General features: G+C 39.8%; 1 protein-coding gene across 2 annotated transcripts in view; it reads left to right on the top strand.

Annotated features, from left to right (window-relative positions):
* The window catches only part of kcnab1a (potassium voltage-gated channel subfamily A regulatory beta subunit 1a), a 104,091-nt gene that overhangs the window by 48,089 nt on the left and 34,471 nt on the right, over positions 1 to 21,531 (top strand). For both annotated transcript variants that reach the window (XM_069147592.1, XM_069147591.1), the window contains exon 2: positions 19,006 to 19,049. In XM_069147592.1, the coding sequence (XP_069003693.1) occupies positions 19,006 to 19,049 (44 nt within the window). The remainder of the gene's footprint in view (positions 1 to 19,005; positions 19,050 to 21,531) is intronic.

The raw sequence follows: 21,531 nt of genomic DNA, 5'->3' as shown, positions 1-21,531 counted from the left end.
TTGGAGACATGTGTACGCATAAACCTTACTTACACAGAAAACAGTGATGCCCACCTCTGACTGAACCATAATGACGGCCTGCCGGTAATCAACCCTCTCTGTACACCTCCTGCAGCAGCAGGTGCAGCCGGGCACAATGCAGGGACAAGCTGAAACAATGAACTTCAGCCATGAGGTGGTGAATAATTGCGCTGCTATAAGTAATAAAACATGAATACATTTTTCATGAAGGACAAAGCTGTTGACCTAATGCTTTCTGATACCCCAGCATGATGATAATGTGCAACCCAGTGATAATCGTTGTCTATTTTTGAATATGTTCAAGTGAAATTGATGACAGTAGCCAATTATAGAAGGTAAAAGTGGGACAAAGGTAACAACTCTCCTGTTTTGTGTAGTAAAACAAGGTCAGTGCATGTGTGAGAATTAAAGCTTTGGTTCTTCTCATATTGAAAGAAAACTAGCAAGGCCGGCTGCAAAAGACTCAACATCAACTTCAAAAAGCATTACTTAAAGGTTCACTTTGCTTAGAGGTGATCCCCATTTTTTTGCACCAAACCGTGAAACCACCTATGTAGATATTTATTGACAACACTAAATATAACACGAGTACATTAATATCAGAAGGTAAACAGCACCAAGAGAAGTATTTACTGCACAGGAGCTTGGGTACTTGTCTACATTCAGTCTAATGGGACGAACTCCTCTTCGTTCAGACTGCAGGCAAATCGGATTTGTTTTTCTAAACAGATCTTTGGGACAGACTGTTTCATTGCACTTTTATTTTTGCAAGTGAGGGGATTGGAGTTGGTGTGTCCAGACATCGCCAACCTATCTGCATGGGTTGCTGCGGTAAAAGTATACGCGCTGGTATACACTGCGTGACTTGGCTTCCCAACACAAACAATTTATTTCAGCTTCTGTCCGTGAACTGTTGTTGTTGTTGTCCTCCACAGCGCCAAAATCTGTGCTCTGATTGCGCTCTGCTCGGTGTAGCATATATTCTGTTCACCGTGTCACTCTGAAAATAACGTTATCTAGTAGTGTCGTGTTGCGATTGACGCAAGAAATCCAATCCGAACCATCAGTGTCTGGACTGACGCGTATCAGTAGAAATTCCATTAGAATTGCATTTTAAACCACCTCCACATGTGGTGGTTTCTCTGTGTACATCATTCTGTTAATGATATTAAGAAAAGGAGAGAATTTCTTTTTGTTGTGAACAAAACCTGAGAGAAGTCCAAACAAGACAAAACAACACACAGAGATGGAAGGAGAGCTGTTTTAAGGTGACCGTTGGTAGCAGAGTAAAGCTGCTGCAGTGTGGTGCATGGCTGAACAAGCAGTGATGCTGTGTTGTGAATAATGCAGAATGAAGCAGGATTTTCTGAGTGTGGTCAGAATGTACAGGAACTAATTCACAGCTCACATGCTAGACTGACTGACCAATACAGTGCATGAAGCACATACAAGGATTTTTGTGTTTAAATCAATCAGTCCAGAGTTTGGAGAATTTTACAACGACAACTGAGTATTTATGTGGGTAATATGTGAAGCATACTTGCCCTGCAGATTAGGTTTCAGGTGAGGCATTTAGTCACATGCATGCAGTATATTTGTTGTTCTGTTGTATTTAGGCTCCTACCTGCTCCATCATGTCCAATACAGGCCCTTAATGATGTGCATTAAAGAAAGACCTGGGCATGTTTTCTTTACTCTGTCTCTGAGGGTTGTATGATTCAGTGGGTCTTCAGATGATTTAGTTACAGCTGTGTCATATTCACTACTACAAGCGTGTACATACAGTACTGGCTGCATGAGATTTCCTTCATGAATCCAGGCCTGTCAGTCAGTCTAGTGCTGCATGTTCCACATGCTTGCTTTGGAAAGCGCTTTGTTTGCATTGCTAATCCTGCAACTTATTGTAATTCCAATTGTAGTTCGGTAAAGGTCATCTTGTTACAATTCATTTAAGGTTTGATTTGTTTCATTAACCTTTATTTATTTACTCTGGAACTGAATCAAAAGACATTTGTTGATCCCTGAAGGGATTTAGTTGTCATGCAGCAGCAGCTGGGGCTGAATTTCACTGCTGTGATTGGTGGTGCAGTCCAAATGCCAAACATTCACCCTGTTGAGTCTAACATAGTGTTGTACAACATAATAACAAAAATAATATGAATAAAAACATGACAAATTATGTCAAAAAAATAATGTCCTATGTTTGTTTGGGTTCCTTTAAAAAATAATTAGCATTAGACAAGTACAATAAACAAACAAACAAATACACAAATGTATGTTCAGCTGTCAGAACAATATCAGGGTCCCAACTTAAAAAAAGAAACAACCTTGTGAGAGTCTAAACTCTGTCACCCGCTGCTCTTTCAGACGCTGCAGCTGCTTTTCCCTTTCATGAAAAACTCTTTCTTACCGTGTCCTGGTAGTTGGGGTTGATTTACAGAGATATTACTAACAACCATTTTTATTTGATCATTAAAAAACTGTCTTAATTGGAAAGGTAGTTCATTTCAGTCTTGGGTGATTCCGAGTGTTTTATCAGCACCATAAAACGATGCAGCGATAACAGCCTTAAAAAGGCAATAAGTAATAATAATATGATACACGCAGACTCTGCAGCAGTTTTATGGCATTCATTAATCTGTTCATCCTGTGTATCGTGCAATATGTGTGTGTGTAGTCCGTTTCGCTGCATGTTTACGTGCTGTATGCCTCTGTGTGTCTATCTGCACCTGATTCCATGCTCGTTGTGTGTGTGTGTGTGTGTGTGTGCGCGCGCACAGTCAAGTCTGTAAAGCAGTAATTTAGAGAAAATCCATCAGAGCGTTTCTGGTCTGCTGTTCTGTGGGATTTATTGATCATGTCCCACACACTCCAGCCCCCGCCCCATACACTCTGATGGCGAGAAAATCTGCTGGCTTTGATGTTTCTCCACATCCCACGAATAAATTTAATTCAATCTCTGCACTTGGGTGTGGGACTGTGTGTAGGTGTCAGTACTGTGTTGTGCTGGAAGTGGGTGTGTATGCTTGTAAAAAATGTATGTTTTACTCCCTAAATTTTGTCTGCTAATGTCCCCGTGTGTATTAATTTAACACCTCTCAAATAACTGTTTGTGTTTGGTCTGTGAAGATGAGTCGTTGCCTGTAAGGGTGTGTGTGTGTGTGTGTGTGTGTGTGTGTGTGTGTGTGTGTGTATTTGGATTGAATTTCAATGTGTCAAAGTAGTTCCAGTTTCGTTCCAGCTTTATTCATGATGAAAGTCCCCTAAACAATATCACAGCCTATCAGACTGAATATGCTCTCCTTTAATCTGACTGACACTTTGTTTGCATGTGCTTGCTGCAACAGTGTCAGTGTGTCTTTGGGGAGAGAGAGTCTTAAACCTGGTTATGGTTTATTAAAAAGTCCAACATTTCTAGTTATATTCTTTTTTTTTTGGGAGAAAGTACTGAGGGAAAGTGAGATCTAATTATCTGCAGTCCATGTTTACCCCAAGACACAGCAATTATATTTCCTCCCTCATGGTAAATAGTTTTGTCTGTTCTGGGTCAGGCATATAAAGAACCAGTTATTAAGTTAAGAACCAGAGATTTGGAGCTATTCAGCTGAATTCTTGAGCCTTCAACTTTTTTAGTTTAATTTCAAAGCTCGAGCCCCAGTCCTCTTCCATGTACCAACTGTGGTCTATCATTACGCCAGCCAGAGAAAATGACCATTATGTTTCTACAGCTAGAAGGAGATGGACGTTGACATGCGATAGCGAGAAAAGCATTACAAGAAAAACTGAAGGTACAACAAAATCTGAACTGAAGCTCATCTTGTCCACATGGGCACAAACAAGTCTTCCATACTTGGCTCAAACCACATAAACTGAATGTACAGCTGCTAAAATCTGCACATGTAAATACAGATGTGTCATCAGACACAAAAAGTACATTTGACATCAACATAGAAGTGATGTAAAATTGCCTTTCACACAAAGATATCGGCCTTCAGGGTTACCACACATTTGTTTCCAGTAGGAATTTGAGCCAAAGCCTAATATTTCTACCACAATTCAGGTGACAACTACTGATTACTGACCTGTTCATAGTTTCAACAGGTGGCAAATGATCGTACAATCATGCTAATTTAGTGTTGTAGTCGAGACCATGTAAACCAACACCAACTCATAACCAAGACCAGAGTTTATCTACATCAAGTCAAGATCCAGACCAAGACGGCGCAAGACCGAGTCAAAATGATCTGAAAGATTCCAATTTCCATAAGAAATGTAAAAAAAAAAAAAAGAATCTCCTGCTTATTTCCCATTGTGTATATGTGTGTTTATATTTCACTATCTCACTATTATTCTCAGGCTCAATAACTATAATACAAACTAATCCCTCTGCAATGACATGATGGTAATGTCACCTCAACAACCAATTCCTAATAGACGAGTGATATTTCATGAGTTTTCTGTCTGTACAGGAGCCATTTAAATATTGTCAAAGCTCTCTCTATTTTTAATTTAGCAGACATAAACTGATTATTACCACCCATAACTTCAGTGAAATAAAATTGTCCCACATTTGAAGGATTTTATATTTTACTTACATGATGAATGGTCTCAGATGTGATGATTTCAGGCATTTCATACAGTAGGTTGTGTTGTCTAATGTGGATTGCTTTTGCAGTTTAAATTGTCATGTATATTTGACCTCTTTCATGTCATTTAAACCTGGTTTTAATTTTACAAAAGTAAAGTGAAATAAATGTGTGCGGAATAATTGTCTTACTCCTTTCAAACATAATTAGTTTGTGATGACAACTCTGGATGATTTTTGGTTGTTGTGTGTAAATGTGTGTGCATTCATCTCTGCGTGCCTGTTTGTGTTTAAACATATCTCTGTGTGGTGGGTGAATGTGTGTGTGTGTGTGTGTGTGTGTGTGCGTGCGCGCCCGTGCGCCCGTGCATTAATCTCCTTTATTGATGGGAGTCTTAATTAGTCTATTTAATGACCCATCAGGATTAGCTGAACATGCTGCTAATGGACAGCAACATGAGCAGCATCACCAAAGTCTCGTGTTATTGCTTGATAGTCTGTTGTTGTGATCTCTCTTTATTCAATGATTTACAGTTGAAATATCAAGGAGAAAATATTTAATTATATCTGGGTGCATTTCTTCATATATTCGACACCTTTCTCCAGGCCATTTTGGCCAGTGGTTATTGAGGGAGAGGAGATATTGTACAGTCACTTCACTTCCTCACTTGCATTTTCCCAGCTGCTTCAGGGATTTGAACCTACAATCTTTTGGTGACAAGACCAGTTACATACAGTATCTGTGAGTTGGCTGCTCACTCAGTTTGTCCCCAACTTTCTGTCCCTGTCCGTGTCTCTGCGGCGCAGCAGCGTGTCGCAGCACACAGGAACACATCAACCTTGTGGTTCCCTTCACAACAATAGAGATGCTGCTCAGGTGGAAATAGCAGGGAGACATATTTTTGGACATCAGACAGGAAGTTCTGTTGAGTTTTATTTCACAGCTGTTGGTCTGGCATACTTCCCCATCTTTTCTCCTTATTTGTAAATTGTATTCACGCTCAATGCAACCTTGTCACTGTCTGAACCCCAGTCTGCCTGCATTAACATGACGTCTTTACTTGCTGCTGGCAGCCCTTGAAATTTAAACTCATCTGATTGTGTTTCCTCTGGTGGTTGTGCATGTGTATATATACCAAGACTTGTGGGTGGATAGGTTTTTGAGAATACGCCCCTCTATCCTTTTTTTACGTACATAATTTCTGTCACAGTGTGAACGTTTATTTTGTCAGAAGCTTGTTAATTTCTCATTTAGTTGCAGAAAACTTCAGGCAATAAGACATGCTAATCCTTTTTTAAACCAGATTAGTGTTTTTCTGAGTATGACGATGGTGGATGTTGCAAGTGGCATCCTTAATTTTAATCCAATGTGAATCTGCTGTAGCTCTAATTTTTAAAATCCTGCGGAGCAAAACATCTATAACAACCAGCTTGAGTTCAGCCAACAAATAACGATTAAATGCAATGCTAATTTTGCCCGACATGTAAAGTAACATTACATTATGTTTTTGTCATGCAAGCAGATTGTCTGACCTGCTGTTCATGTGAGTGGAAGTAATTAGAGAGCAGTACATTTCTCATCCAGGCTGAGAGCTTTATCCTGTGCAAATAATTCTCCAGAGCAGAGACTCTCTACTGGTCCAGCCTCAAGACCCATATTTTTCCTTGGTCATTAAGTTGTGACCAAAATTTTGGACATTTTTTAACCATTTATATAACAGAAAATACTGCAGGGATACAAAATGCCAACATGCACTATTAAAAACATGAAATTTAAAATAAAGCGCAAATAGGACTAGAAAAAACCCCAATGAAATTTAAAATAAAGCGCAAATAGGACTAAAAAAACCCCCAATGAAATAAAAAGGCAGAACCCTGTTTGCAAATGCTTAAATGAGAGCAAACTACTGATGTGACCTGTTTGCTTAAGTCGTTACTGTTATGACGACGCTGGCAGCAAACCAAGTGGGTTTATTTGCGGTCCATCTGCCGTACACGACATGCCTCCGACATGACACATCCACTCTGGTTTGGGTTTCGGGGTAAGTTTTCTTAGGGTGGGTGTCGTTCAGGGAAGTGGGTGTGTCTTGTCGCTGCAGAGACCCTCCTGAAGAAAACGGCAACTGTCGAGTAGGGCTAAGCCATATCATATCGTTCACGATGATGACAAAAATTCATATAGTGAAAATGGCAGGACTCCAACCTCTGGTTCATACTGTTAAGCAGCATAACCATATGACATGTACCACCTGCGACCTGCACTAAACAGTTCAAAAATATCCATCTTTTCACATTTATAGTCATTTTTAGCGTAACCCTAGTTTCCCACCTGTTCCCACTTCCCCAAGTAGCTCACCTGCAGCCACTCTACAATCAGCCCTGTCAGTAAATGTACTCAGTCTACCACTACTAGGGTGTCACTTTGTAATTGCTTTCTTTTGCGCGGAGAGCCTTGTTTTTGCTCCCTGTTAGTCTTTCCTACCATTGATCCTGTTTTTTTTCCTGTGTTTGTTGACTTTATTTAATTTGACTTTTTCTCAGTTCTCTTTTATTTATATAGTGCCAAATTACAACATAAGTCATCGCAGGGCACTTTACTCTCTTATAAAGAGAAATCCAACAGTTTGAACTTCCATGTGAGTCAGCATTTGGCGACAGAATGAAAAACTTCTTTTAACCGGAAGAAATCTCCAATAAAACCAGGCTCAGAGGTGGGCGGCCATCTGCCTCGTCTGGTTGGGGTGAGGGGAGAGCGTAGTGAGAAAACAAACAAACAAACAAACACTGCAATTTGGTGGGGCCAGACTCTGCAGAAACATGCACCTAAAGGGAGAGAAAGGACAGCTACAGAAGAGCGGCATAAAGTTAATGACGTTAATGACAATATTGACCTATACATACATGGTCTATGCACTGTTGAAGGGATGGCTCAAGGTCACCTGAGTCAGTTTTATCAAAATAAAGTCTTCAACCTAATCTCAGAGTTAGAGAGGGTGTCTGTCTCCCGAAACCAAACAAGAGCTGTTTCCTTTGGATAGGAGCCTGAAAACTGAAGGCTCGCCGTGCTCTTTTTGTTTAGTTCGCTGTTTACTTGGGTTTTTGACTTTGCTCCAGGTTGGCCTTTGTGTTTTGTTTACCTGGTGTCCATACGTCTTCAAACTGCCTCCTCTGTCAGGGATTTGGGTCTTCCTCTTTGTCAATCTGTAACAGGCTGTTGCTGAAATCTGTAAGGTTTTACAGTATATTTTTGTATTATATTAATATATTTACTGAAGTAAAAGCTCACTGACATAATTTCAATTCAGTTTTGTTTATGTAGCTCCAAATCACAACAGAAGTTATCTCAAAGCCTTTAACACAGTGAAGTTCTTACCAAAAATCTCACACCATGTATAGAGAGAAAACCAGCAGTTTCTCACTTGAACGACAGCTGAAAAGAAAAATAGAAATATTTTTTTTCCTCTTTATTTCGTTATTCAATGGCATTATTCAAAAAATATCAAGGTTAGTTGGTCAGTCGATTTTGTTTTTCTATCCATTCTTTCTTATTATTTTCTAGTTTCCCTGTTTTTGTGACGCAAGACCAATTCAAAAGCAGAAAAACATAAGAGGCCTTTATCATATAATCATGTTTATGGTGCCGAATCTCATAACAATTAATGCAAAATTGCATCACAACTGTAGAGCCTAGAAGGTGTGTGTGTGTCTGTGTGGGTGCAGTCTTTACTAAAGGAAAGTGTGAGATCCTCGAAGTATCTCATTCGGTATTTGTTTTGTTTTGCCTTCAGGCTCCGAATCATCTAGGTCCACAGTTGAAGTTAAGATAAATTAAACCTGAGCTCTGTGCTAATTCACAAGAGTGTATAACTGAAACAGTGCTTTGTTGAATCTGGTAAGTGCATGCAAATTCATGTAGTTGCTGCTGGTGTCTTGAAATATTAAGAAGTTCAGAAAAAATACAATGAATTTTGGCCTCCTGAGACTTTATGCTACTGTAATATTCGAGGAGTTAACCCTCAAGCCACATTTGACCCTGAGTGTTAAAACTTCCATATTTCAACAGAATTCTATGAGACGAGCGTTGTGCACCGAAATGTTCCCGTCACGAGCTCTTCAAACACAGCTTAGAGAAAGAGAGATTGTTTTCTTTGTCAGAATTTCATCAGCAGTCTGTCCTGAGTTTGCACTTGAAATTGCTGCACATCCCCACAACAATATCATAACCTTCTGCAGAATTCCCCCCTCAAGTATAGTGTTTGGCAGTTTCTTGAGATGTCTCCATTCATGCTCTCTGAAAATTGAAACGGGTGGTTTTTAGGATGATCCATGATCAGCTTTGTTCAATAGTCACTATAGAGAGAGAGAGAGGGAGAAAGGGAAAAACAATCGGCCTACCAGAATTACCTGGCTGTCTGCTAAAAGAGACTCTGTAGTGTCACCGATCTCTGGTTTGCGGAAATTGCCGTCCTTTTGGAAACCAGTCAGGTTTCTGCTGTTGCTGAACAGGAAAGCCACTTAACAACAAATAGATCAGAGACTTTGGCAGAATGATTCAGGCCTGAAATGTGAGGCTCTTTAGCCCACGCAGCCGCTCTTGAGTCACTGCAGGCACACATTAGGGTTGTGCTTGGTCGTGTCCTATTCAGCTGTGCCTGTAACATGTGCACACAGTGATGCTGCCTGCAGATGTATCCAGAGAGATGAATGCATTGGAATCCTCTTTAGCAGGTTTAAAATCCACCCAGCCACTTTTCATTTCTGCGGTTACCTCCATGAGCTACTGTACTCCGGTGACACCATTGCATGTGTGCAAATATTGTACGAGATCAGCTTGCCTCTGCTGAGCATCAAGCTAATTGTAGGTCATTTACACTTTGAGTATCTAACTTCTGCAGATTTGCCTCAGGAGAAAAATCAAGATGTTTGTGTGTGTGTATTTGTCATGAAAATTGCACCACCAGGACTGTAATCCTGTTGAAACAGAGCTGAACAGATGGAAGTGGACTTAATGATTCATTATGGATCCTGATGGTTTGTTTTTTTTACCATGAAGGCTCAGTAACGCTGTAGCTTCTTTATTGTCTTCTTGTTCAGCGAGCTGAACTCACTCCTCATGTCTGTATTTCTGTCGGGACGTTCATTGTTTCATATGACAGGAGGTGTTGAGTTCTTTTTCTTAAATCAAATTTTAGGTAATTATGAGCACTTTAACACGTTATTTACAGTACGTCTCTACACGTGATGATTAATGCGTGCGGCATTCAGCATTTGCAGCACAGAATAGGTACAAACACAGCAATGCATTTTTGCATGATGAAATGCCAATTGACACACACGCGCGCATATATGCACACAGGCACCGTCACAAATCTCTCCGTACTCCAGTCACTGCTCCCGTCACGGTTTATGTTGCTGAGGCAAACGTGAAGGTGTCAAAAGACTGATTGGCTGAAAGTGTGCTTCCTGCCGGTCCCGTTGGCAGTGTTATCTCAGCCCACTTGCTAGCTGACAGCTTTTATATTACTCCCGTATACAGGCTGCTGCATTACTCTGCCTGGATGTGGGCTTTGAGAGCTCCTCCCGCCACTCCTGAACACCCCCCCCCATCCCCCTCACCCTCCTTCCCCGCACCCCCCTTTACACCCACTCGGTGTTCAGGCTTTGATAGGCATGAAATAGCCCCACTGCTGAGATTGGTCCTTAGTTCATACAACCAGTTTAGTTTATATGGACGCACGGGTAAATCCACATACAGGCACGACATGCAAGCTGATGCGTATAGCTGAGCGTGTGCCCACGCATGTACAAAAATGTATTCACGTATTTATGCATGCGAGCGTGCATGACTGCATGGGCACGTTTACACGGCCGCACGCAAACACTGATTTTTTTTTTTAAGAATGATGGCTGTGATTTTATCATCACTTTGTTTTGTATTGAAATATAGCAGGCAAAGTCTCTGAAGCACTGGATGAAAAGGGAATGATAATACCCAAATAATAGATAAAAGCTGCAGCTTTCAGAACATTACAGAGATGAGGAGTGAAGAATTTTCTTTGAATGTCATGAAAAGACCAAAACCTGCAATAAATGAGTCCCTCTGTCAGTACGGTCTGACTTTTTTAACTCAACAAGTCGAAAACAAGTAACTTGAAAAAAAAAAAAAAAATTTTTTTCCCCCTAATACCATGTGCACTATTTATTCACTCACTTAATCAGTCAGTCAGTTACTTAGGGATAACTGGTGTGTTTGCTGTGAACTATTTTCAGCTAGTATACATATTTATGCCCGATGAGTACTTAAACAGTGAATGTTTGTGTATCAATTTTTAAAAAAAAAAACAAGTTTTTTTAGATTAATTGTTTTTGTTTTTTCAAGGGATTTGTTGGCAAAAAGGAAAGAAATACAGTGTGACTAAACTATGATTGTTTAGGTGATTTTGTTCATCTACAGGACACTGTAGTTGCCGTAGTAACACATCCACTTTTTTGTATCTCAAACATTATGAAAACATATTACAGCTGAGAGAGAGAGACAGAGAGAGAGAGAGAGTTAGCTTAGTCATCATCATCATCAATTTTAGGATGTGTCTCAAATTTCATGCCTGCGTTCATACATACTATTTTTTTTATCTTTTATATATATATGTGTGTTGTTGTGTTGTTATATATATATCTTATTTATTTAATAAATACAGCTGCTATTTTGCAAGTATGGCAACATGCAGTGCACTATGAGCACCAATGACACTCAGTGGTCACCATCACGGCTACGTAGCAGAAAGGACGGGACCACCGACCGACAGTATTTTCAAACTGCGGTGGCCGAGGAAGCTGCAGCTGTGTGCAGCGAGCACCAGACTCTGAACACAAGTTGTACACGTCCACACAGCAGCATGTTTACTGGTCTGTGTTTACTGTCCCCACCAACAGTTCATTGTCTTGGATCTCTATGCTGTTCTTTTCTCTCTTTGCTCACCCCAACCAGCCGAGGCAGATAGCCCCCCCCCCCCCCCCCCACACACACCTCTGGTTCTGTTGGAGGTTTGTTCCTGTTAAAAGGGAGTTTTTCCTTCCCAGCCGCTCATGTGGAAATTGTTGAATCGTTAGATTCCTTTGACTAATGTTGTAAGTACTTTACCATGTCAAATGTCCTGAAATAGGCTGCTGTGTTGCGATTTGTCTCTCTTTAAAAACAATTGAATTGAACATAACGGAAGTGTGAGAATTAATGACAGGAAGGAGAGGAAAGGTCATGAAGCCTTTAGAGCCCATTTGAACTCAAACTGTTCGCTCCGAGCCGGCGCTACAGTGCAGTGCACCACTATTACTCTGACCTTTGCTTTGTGTGCATTTGCTAAAATACTACACTTTTAATCCAACCCAAGACATATTCAAACCGGTTAAGTGCAGCATATGTTTTGATCTTTCATTACATTGATTTTGTAATTTGTTACACAAAGTCATTGAAATGTCAGACTGTATTTTCTTTAGTTTCTGCATCCTCTCAAATATGCACGCACACTCAGAGTACATTCACATTTAAAGAACACAAGAAGCACGAGCAAACTGCAGTGAAACTGAAGCAAGTGTGTGTGTGTGTGTATGTACGTGTTTGTATTTGTGTGTGTGTGTGTGTGTGTGTGTGTGAGAGGGAGAGAATCATGGAAAGAACAGGGCAAGATCGTCGTCATCATCATCATCATCATCATCCCCTATAATCTATTCTCTCTTATCTATTGCTATTATATGGGAATTGTGTGGTTGTTGTATTGCTCCTGCAGTTCAAGTGATAAATCTTGCAGGTGCTAACAAAGTGAACGAAAATGTCTTCAAGCATGGTTTGCTGCCGGCACCTGGACTGAACACTTACTTTGCATCTGTGTATCTCATCAATCCATCCATCCATCTTCAAAACTCTCATTTGCCACACTTAATTAAAATTTATATTTTAATTGGCACATCATTAATCACTGTATACAAGCTTGTATTCACTGTTTGCCACCAGTTCAGTATTTGTTGTGTGCCTCCCTGCAGTGCAGTTTATCAGTGTCTGACTACTTTCTTTGCTTCCTTTTGTTTTTTTGTTGTTTCATTCTTTCCTTCATCTTTTACACCACCATGCAGTTGACAGATTTGAATTAAAGCTTGCACAACAACCAATTAGATGTCACTAACTTGTGACATCTACTTGAAGATTGCAGAATTTTCTGTTTTTCCCAGTTGAAGTCTTTCACACTTGACATCTCAGCAGATCTGTTTTCCTTTTTAGGTTTTGTTCATCAATCAGTGGCTTCCCTGTGTTAATTACTCAGTCAATTAAATATGGAAAGATAATTAGTTCATATAAAATGATAATTATCTGCAGATGGCTCTATTTGCCTCTCAAGTGAAGTCATTAGCATTGCAAATTTATTTTATGCAAATATATAAAATTTGCTGTCACTAATTGTAAATGTGTATGTTATACAAACATCAGTGTGGAATACAATGGCTTTCCACTGTCTCTTCCTTTCTACATCCCTGTCACATGATCAGACCTTTAACAGGACATGGCCCAGTTATTTCTGCTGGTGATGCCAAGTCAGCAAAGTTGTGTTGAGGAGTGTGTGGTTGAGGATGAAGAAAACACACTAAAAACAAGTCAGCACCAGCCATGACACAAAAAGTGAACGAGAAACAGAACAACAGAAAATCAGACCCACTAAAGTTGAAAATGTAATTGTGAGGATGGACACGGTCAGTAGAAATGATGAGAATAGTTTTCATGTTTTCAAAGATGATGGCGTGTAAGTGGGAGCTACAAAGGAAGTGAAAGGATGGGATGGTTGGTTGTAGAGCAGCAGCGGGACAAAACACATGCTGGCTACAATGTCACTGCATACTTTTGAATTATTCACAGAGCGACATGGTTTTAGTTTATGTAGTTCAAACAGATTTTTCTCCACTGGTAATATGCTCTCCAAAAAACAATAATGCTACACAAAGACACAGCAACTAACTGCGCTTACAAGTCACTTTAATGTAAAGCAATTTTATTTGCTTTTCCTTTTTAATTGAATATGTTCTGTAAATATAATGCCTTATGTTGGTGTGCATGTGTGACAGAGAACTGAAGACGATTAAAGACAAAGCAAATCAGTTTACAAAATGAGTCGCAGGGTCGACGTGAGGTTGTTGGCAAGTGCAGGAAATTTACACGCAATAGAGTTGATTTATATCACTGTAGTATCTTCAAGTATGCATTTTAAAGAGAAAATAACAGAATTTAAACCACTTGTCAAACGCAGTTACATCGTGACAAGCAGTGAGGTAACTGTTACTGTCTCATACAGAGATGCCACAGAGATACAGAGTGTGATGGCCGAATTTGGGTGATTATTGTAACATTGTAACCTACTTTATGTGGAGCTCAGGTGGCCTGAGGCCGGCACCCACGCCTCCTCCTTACTGTCTCTCCGTCTCCCCCTCTCTCTCACAGTGTTTTACACTCGATGGAGAAGTGTGTCAGGTGCTCTCTTGTGGCTTATAACTGTTTTACCATAAACAACAATTTGGTTTTCATTTTCCTAACGGTTACAAATGTGAATCTAATCCCTCTGGAGGCCACAGAATCATTATAGAAAGCACAGCTAGGGCCAAATTGTTGACCATCATTTAGTTACAACGGCAGCCAAAAGGCACAAAATTCGGTATTTCTGTATCAAGTATCCTCAAAATCTAATGTGCAGAGCTCTATTCTTTTGGGGTTTAAATGAGTGCCGCCACCAGGTGCATCACAGTTGTACATAAGATCCAAACAAAAAGGGAAATACTTTTAAAAATAAATACACGATCATGAGAACAAGTTGGAGTAACAAAATGTTGAGAGGAGTTTTAAAACACCAAATTAATTTCCAGAGCTTTTAAAAACACAGCAGCTCTGATCTTTTACTTCCATCAAAGTAAATGAGTCGTTATTATTCTCATTATGTGATGAGTACATGCAGCAAAAAGAATATACGTCACCGCAGATCTTAACATTAAAGCCGTTTGCTGCATTTAGAGCATTCCTTCTCGACACCCAACTGTGCAGTAAAAACTAATCTTGTTAAAAATGCAGAGTCAAAGCTTTGTTTTTTTTTAATTTCCACTGAATATAGCGTCCCTCACTAATGCAGCGGAGGAGGAACTGGGCGAATCAGTGACATATCTGTGGTGATGACTGTTGACATGCAGGAGAGACGCACACAGAGTGTTCAGGCAGATAAAGAGAAAGGATAATATTGCCATTGTTCCGCGGGTATTAGAGAAAGTCATTACTGTCCATCAGGCAACTGCAGACATATTTAAGTGGAGATGAATAGGCTCATTGATGGGGAAGGCTTGTTATGGTAGAGCTGTTTGGAAAAGAGGCTGCGGGGGTTCATATTTCAATAAATATTTGATGGGCGAGGATGGCTGTATTGTGAGTGTGTGTGTGTGTGCGTGTGTGTGTGTGTGTGTTCACTGGGGGTATTTATGTGTGGTTATGCATATCTATAAAATGGGTTTTAAATGGGGGAGACAATCACTTTATCTCCCAAGTGGGGAAATCTTATTTTCTTCTTCTTCTTTCAATCATCCTCTCCATCTCAGCAATTATCCTCTTTCCTGCCGTGTGTTCACCCATCTCACCCTCTGACAGCTGAATGAGGGGATGTGTTGTGTAGGCTCAGCAGTATACGGGCCAACCAGGCTGATCTGAGGAAAATTCCTTTTTTTATTACTTTAATTGGTATTGGAGGGAAAAAAATGCGGTGAGAAAGTATAGCCGGGTGCAAACACTCAGGCCTCCCTGAAGGTTATTTCATCTCCACTCTTTTCATCTATAACCCCACAAGCAGTACATTCATGTAAGTTTGCAGGGACAGATGAGCTTAAAATTTAGTTTGTGAATCTGCTCCTTGTTTTAAGAGGAAGGATGTCATGTGATTCCAATTGTTTGGTTCATTAATGTTTGGAAGCAACAGGTTGTCCAATCTAAATGACTATAAAAAATACACTGAGGTACCAGTGGCAGGAGATGTGCCACAAGTAAACTGTTAAAATCATTGGAAAGGTTTGGAAAAGCAAAGACAACATTGAACATCAGTTTGATAGTAAAAACAAGCAGCAGTCCACCATGTAAGTCCAATGTTTTATCAACCAACCCGTCCATCCAGCCGACCTTCTCACTATGTGGACTTTGTGGCACCATGACGAGGCCACCTGACGTACTTCCTTTGTTCCTGTCAACATTTTTCACTTGTAAGTGAACAAAGTATGTTTTGTAGCGCCCAGACGATTGATCATTTGGCCATTTTTTTTTTTTAACTGTCTGATATTGGATGTATCACAAATACAACTGTGGATGTGTTGTCTGAAATAGGACATAATGTAAAAAATGAGCTTGGAGTAATTTAGAAATGTTTCCATTTCTGAATTTATAGTTATTTCTAATTTATTACAATCCTAGTGAAGTTCCCTGTTTCAGTGCACTGATGTCATTTTGAACAACAGTTTTATTTTTTAACTCTTAAATATCCTGCCTCCATTATATATCTTTGTGCTCGATAACCACAATTCGGTGAATCTCTATCAGAACATTTTCCGTCCGCAGTCTATTGTTTTCATGGCATTTGCTGAAATGACTCAGTCTGTCTAACCCGTCCTCAAGAGGTCACTTACCACGGAAATGCGATTATTTGTCATAATCGGCTGCTTTCACAAATGAGCTGACAGACTTTTCTGTTGAGCTTATCAAGCCAGCAGACGTTGTTCTCTATACTGCAGGGTTGCCGGGCTGTGTGCCAGAGCTCCGGCCATGAAAACGTCTCTAATCCAAACATAACCCATGACGATTTGCTGTTGGGTCTAAGTAAATTGGTGTTGAACTTATGACTCATCACAGTGGCCAGTTTTTTGCTTTGTTGGGGGATCTGTCTGTGATCTGTCCCGGCTCCAGACAAGTCTGTCTGTTTGGACCTGAAATAGAGTGCACCTGTATCGCCATCTTTCATGGTCGTGGCCGGGAAACAGCAGCCTCATCATTAATCACCAGCGGGGGCATCCACTGCCTGACTCAGCACCTCCACTCCATGATCTAAATTCAAAAGATCCTCCCCAACTAAAGGCCTTATCTTTTAGACTTTAAAAAAAAGTCCTTGTCCTTTCTGTCAGATGGAAGCTACTTTACATAACTTATATTCATACTTTTTTTTTTACCTGCTCATTCCTGTTCAGGGTCACTGGGAGGGCTGAGGCCTGCTCCTGTTGATGTTAGGCTGAAAACCTGTCTGGGGCGCGTTGCTGTCTTTCACCAGTCACAGATTAAACATAGTATTAGTCTTGAGGTCAGCTTACAGTCTTCAAGCAGCTTCCATAGTAGCTACACTATGAGGGAAGTATGGGTTACCTTGGAAAACACTGCAAATAAGAGGAGAACATATAAATTCCACAAATACAGCAGCAGTATAAAAATCAAACCCAGAAACATGATGTAACAAGTGTGATGCATGCATACGAAATAACACGTGAACCACATCCTTTCATTACAGACTGTTGTTGCCGTTTATTGCAGAACAACAGTAACTTGTTCTTCAAGAGCACCTTGCCCACAAACGTTGATTATCCTTTAAAGTTTGACTTTATTTTGATGCCCAATTGAATATTCTGATACTTAGGTCACATCATCAATGAATAACTTGAATGGTTTTGACAGGTTAGCAAAAATGAAAGATTGCTGAAACCTATGAATAGTGTACTGTTCAATCAATAAACAGGGCTGAGCCTGTAAATCTGGTTTGAGGCCGTGCATGAATTTAAAAGCAATCTCTATACTCTCATTTTCAGTCAAAATTGCTTTATAATTGAGTTCCCAAACTGAATGAGTCTGCTTTATTTTTTTATACTGAGATTAGAAACCTATCTACGGGGACTTGAGGATCAGCGGGTTCATCAGCACACGTGATGAACCTGTTTTTTGTTAGTCTGTTTTTCCAATAAATATATCTGTTCCATGGGTACACATTTTTCTATTTCCAGAATGCCACAAATGGATCTCCAGTTTTCCGCATTTTCAATGTCCTTATAAAAATCTGTGCTTTTTTGAGTTGCACAAACCTGTACCATAAGTAATTCTTTTATTCAAGCCATACTCTTTGTGACCTCATACTGGTTTCTTAATTTCTTAAAGTGCATTAAAGATATGATTGTAAAGTGTATAAATAAAAACGATGGTTTGGATTTTAATTCTCCTCGCTAAATAAGGTGCTTGAGCAAGAAGAAAAGTGTCAACGTAACATTTTATAAACTCCTTCGCCAGAAAGTGTTCCACATGGGCTGCCTACATGCTGATGAATTGGCGCAGCGATTTTCGCTTTGCACCTGCTCAAAACTTTTAAAATTGTGTGTGTGTGTGTGTGTGTGTGTGTGTGTGTGTGTGTGTGTGTGTGTGTGTAGTCATCAGTCCGTTGGAGGCTTTCACAGTAAACTGATATGACAGGTCAATAAATGTTCCTCAAGGTTGATTGGACATGGCACAGATAGCCACAGTACTGGAACAGACAGGAAGGACAACCTCTGCTGTAAAACTCTAATCTGAGAGTGGAACTGTTCTCATTGTCAAGTAAATCTTGTTTTTTAACCTGTTCAATAAATTAATTCATCATCTCACAGTTGTAGACCACCACCGGCAGTTTACATCCATGTTTTATACATGCTAGACAGGCTTCTAATGCAGTGCATGAATACACATGAATAGATGTGTGTGGTGTCAATGAAACAGATAATGAGGCTATCAGCAAGCTAATAAGATGCACTGAGTAATGGTACACACACTCACATCCCATAGTTACATCTTTCTTGTGTCCTAATATCCTAATACTAATAATCTTTTGTGTCGTAGATTCATGTTTTTTTTAAATTTTGTCTACTTATCTGCTTTTCTTCACGTTTCTCTCTGCATTATTCTGGCATTAATAACTGATTTTCACCTGCTGATTGAAATAGTTATCTGCCCTTTGTTGTAATATTTCAGTCGACTCTGAGGCTTCCTGTCACATACATACACGCGTCTTTTTAGTCATGGTTGGAGGTTGACGGAGTCAGAACACCTACTTTGAGGGCTGGGAAGGTGCGTTTCAATTTCCCACCATGGAGAAATCAGGCAGAGAGCCGTGCTGTCAAGCTGTCATGAGATTTTCTGAGTCAAACCCACATCCAGGCTCTTGTAAAAAATGAAATGTCATCGGTTACACTGATAGCTGAGTCTTATTGTTTTAATATCGTCAACATGTCACCGAACATGATCCAGATTACTGATCTGTGTTTTTTTTTTTTTTTTAAGAGGTGTATGGGCATGAAAAAGAGCTCTGACTCCTTTTTCTGTGTTTATGCAGGAACCTCGGAAAGTCAGGACTCCGAGTATCGTGCTTAGGACTGGGTGAGTAGACTGCACTCCGCCTCACTACCCACACATCTCCGTCAGGACTTACCAAGCAAAATTAACACGCATCACAGAGACTAAACAAGCAACAGACATGTATGACGACAACAAAAAAGAAAGCCTCCATAAAAATATGTTCTTATTCTATTCTGTCACCTGCACACGTTTAAGGCATGGAAAAGACTATTTTCTTATTAAACCAACAAAGCTGCTGTGGTATTTCCTGGTTCAAACTGTTACGAACATACACACGCATACCAGATACAATGACTGACTGTAGTCTCATCGGTTGATATAGATGGGGAATGTGCACTTACAGAAAAAACACACAAGTTTCCCATGTTTTGCACATGTTGCACCATATTATAGCATATTACAAAATTTCCCCACAGTGGGATTAATAAAGTCGAAAGTCTAAGTCATAGGGAAAAGACGTGGCCAAGTTCTAACATGGGAATCTATGTGGGTTTTTACACATTAAAGAATGAAAATGTTTCAAAACCACATTTCCAATGTGCAAAATACATGTTTCACAATCACCAGGAACTGAAGATGGAAATTAACACAAAGCCTCTTTTCTCTATTTGAGATTAATGTATTTTCTACATGGTCCCTGTTGTAAATATGTGTGTCATGTGGTCACATGTGAATTCATAAATTAATGCACGTGACAAATTAATGTTTTTTTTTTTTATGTCAGGATGATAGTGTCGTGTGTGTCTGTGTTTGTTTTGCTACATAAGTGCAGGTTGTTGGTAAAAGTTCTTCTCACAGGAGTCAAGCCCACCCTACACTCAGCTTCAATATTTAGCAACAGAGTGGGAAGGAGACCACACACACACACACACACACACACACACTCTCACACACATAACCCAGTGGCCCGCCTTCCTATTTCTGTCACCATGAAGAGCTCTTAAAACAACAGAAGTTTCTGTGTGTGTGTGTCCACAAAACACGGCCAAATGTATCCTGCCTCTTTTATCAGAAGAACTCCTGGGTAGAGTACTAATAAAATACAATAAAGACAAGAAGAGGGTTGGCTTTAAAACAGACAACATTAAAGTGACACCTCTACCAGTATGTAGACACTGAATCAAGACCTGCAAGAGGATCAAGTTTGATAAAATAGACACAGGACAAATTTTATTTGGATGAAAACATAACTATAAAGTCACAGCCTAAAGTTTTAACTGTGCAAGAAAAGTGACTATTCCTGCTTTGTGTTTTGGCTCAAAGGAGGCTTTAGATTCGCTGACCAGCTCATCAGAATCATGTTGATTGCCGGAAAAGATTTAGTAAATGATCTAATACTGTAATAAAGTGAGAACTCTGTCTTGTATGAAGCAAGTTCAAAATCATCATATTTCTAACAATATAACATTTTCCATTTTATTTGCTAAAATTTTCATGTAAAATCCAATGATTCAGGCTTTTTTTTTTTAGAAGCACTTGGTCTATATTTTCCAGGCTCGACTGCCAACCAGAATACTTGAACACACTGGGAGATATGTTGTTAATTTATACATGATATCAGCCTTTGAAGTTTCAGAGAAACTATAGATCATCATTAACTCAGATTCATTGGAAGTGCAATATTAGTTTTCCTGTCCACTTTCTTGTGGAAACCCACAGAAACTGCACATGCTGATCCAATCATAGTATGTCCACTCCAATATCATTTATAAATAAGCCATAACTTCCCAAAACTCCTTCTGCTTCCCCCGAATCCTACTCATTAGGAAAATAAATTATACTTTGTTTAAAAGCCAAACATGGCTGAACATTAGCAAAAACGGAAAATGGATCAGATTATAAATGTAGGAAATTCTTTGTTGTTGCAGTCGTTTAATGCAAACAAACTGGCTCAAGTTGTTTTGTCCAGCAGATGCGTTCGTTATCTTTGCATGCAGGAAACCAAAGTCTGAAAATCATGTATTATAGTATTAAACCTGCCAGGATTAGATAAAACACCCTCCTCACCATTATCCCGGCTCATAGGTGGCCCGTGAGGGTGCAGATCAGCCACTTTCCCATAAATCGGATCAAAACTTGGGATGCTCACGGGACACAAGATTTAGCTCAAACAAGCTGACCTTCACCCGATTGTAGTGTTCACAAACAGAAGTAACTTTAGTCATGGTTTTAAGATGGACAGTTTTCTTTACCTGCTTTACTTTTGCCTTACTCTACTTCCTTCTTCAACCTTTTGTTGATTATGTCAACACTTCCAATTTTAGGCAACTGCACCTCGTGGTCTTTTCAGGAAGACCTGTGGGATTTGAAGCAGTGGTGGTGAGATGCTGAGTCATGTCTAAGTAGTTCCTCTGCTGACTAAGCGTCTTCATATTTACTGAGGAGCTCTTGCTGATCTCATACGGAGGCATCCTTGCATGGATTTCAACTTGGCCTGATTTACTATTCTCGGTTGTATTTTTCAGCTGCTGCTTTCTCCTCTGTTTACAGGCAAAACTCAAGA

This window comes from Embiotoca jacksoni, unplaced genomic scaffold (assembly GCF_022577435.1).
Source record: "Embiotoca jacksoni isolate LCO1_2020_lvr unplaced genomic scaffold, fEmbJac1.0.p SCAF_14, whole genome shotgun sequence".
NCBI classification, from domain to species: Eukaryota; Metazoa; Chordata; class Actinopteri; family Embiotocidae; genus Embiotoca; species Embiotoca jacksoni.
Note: the sequence above shows the minus strand (reverse complement) of the source record. Positions and strands in the feature narration are given on the sequence as shown.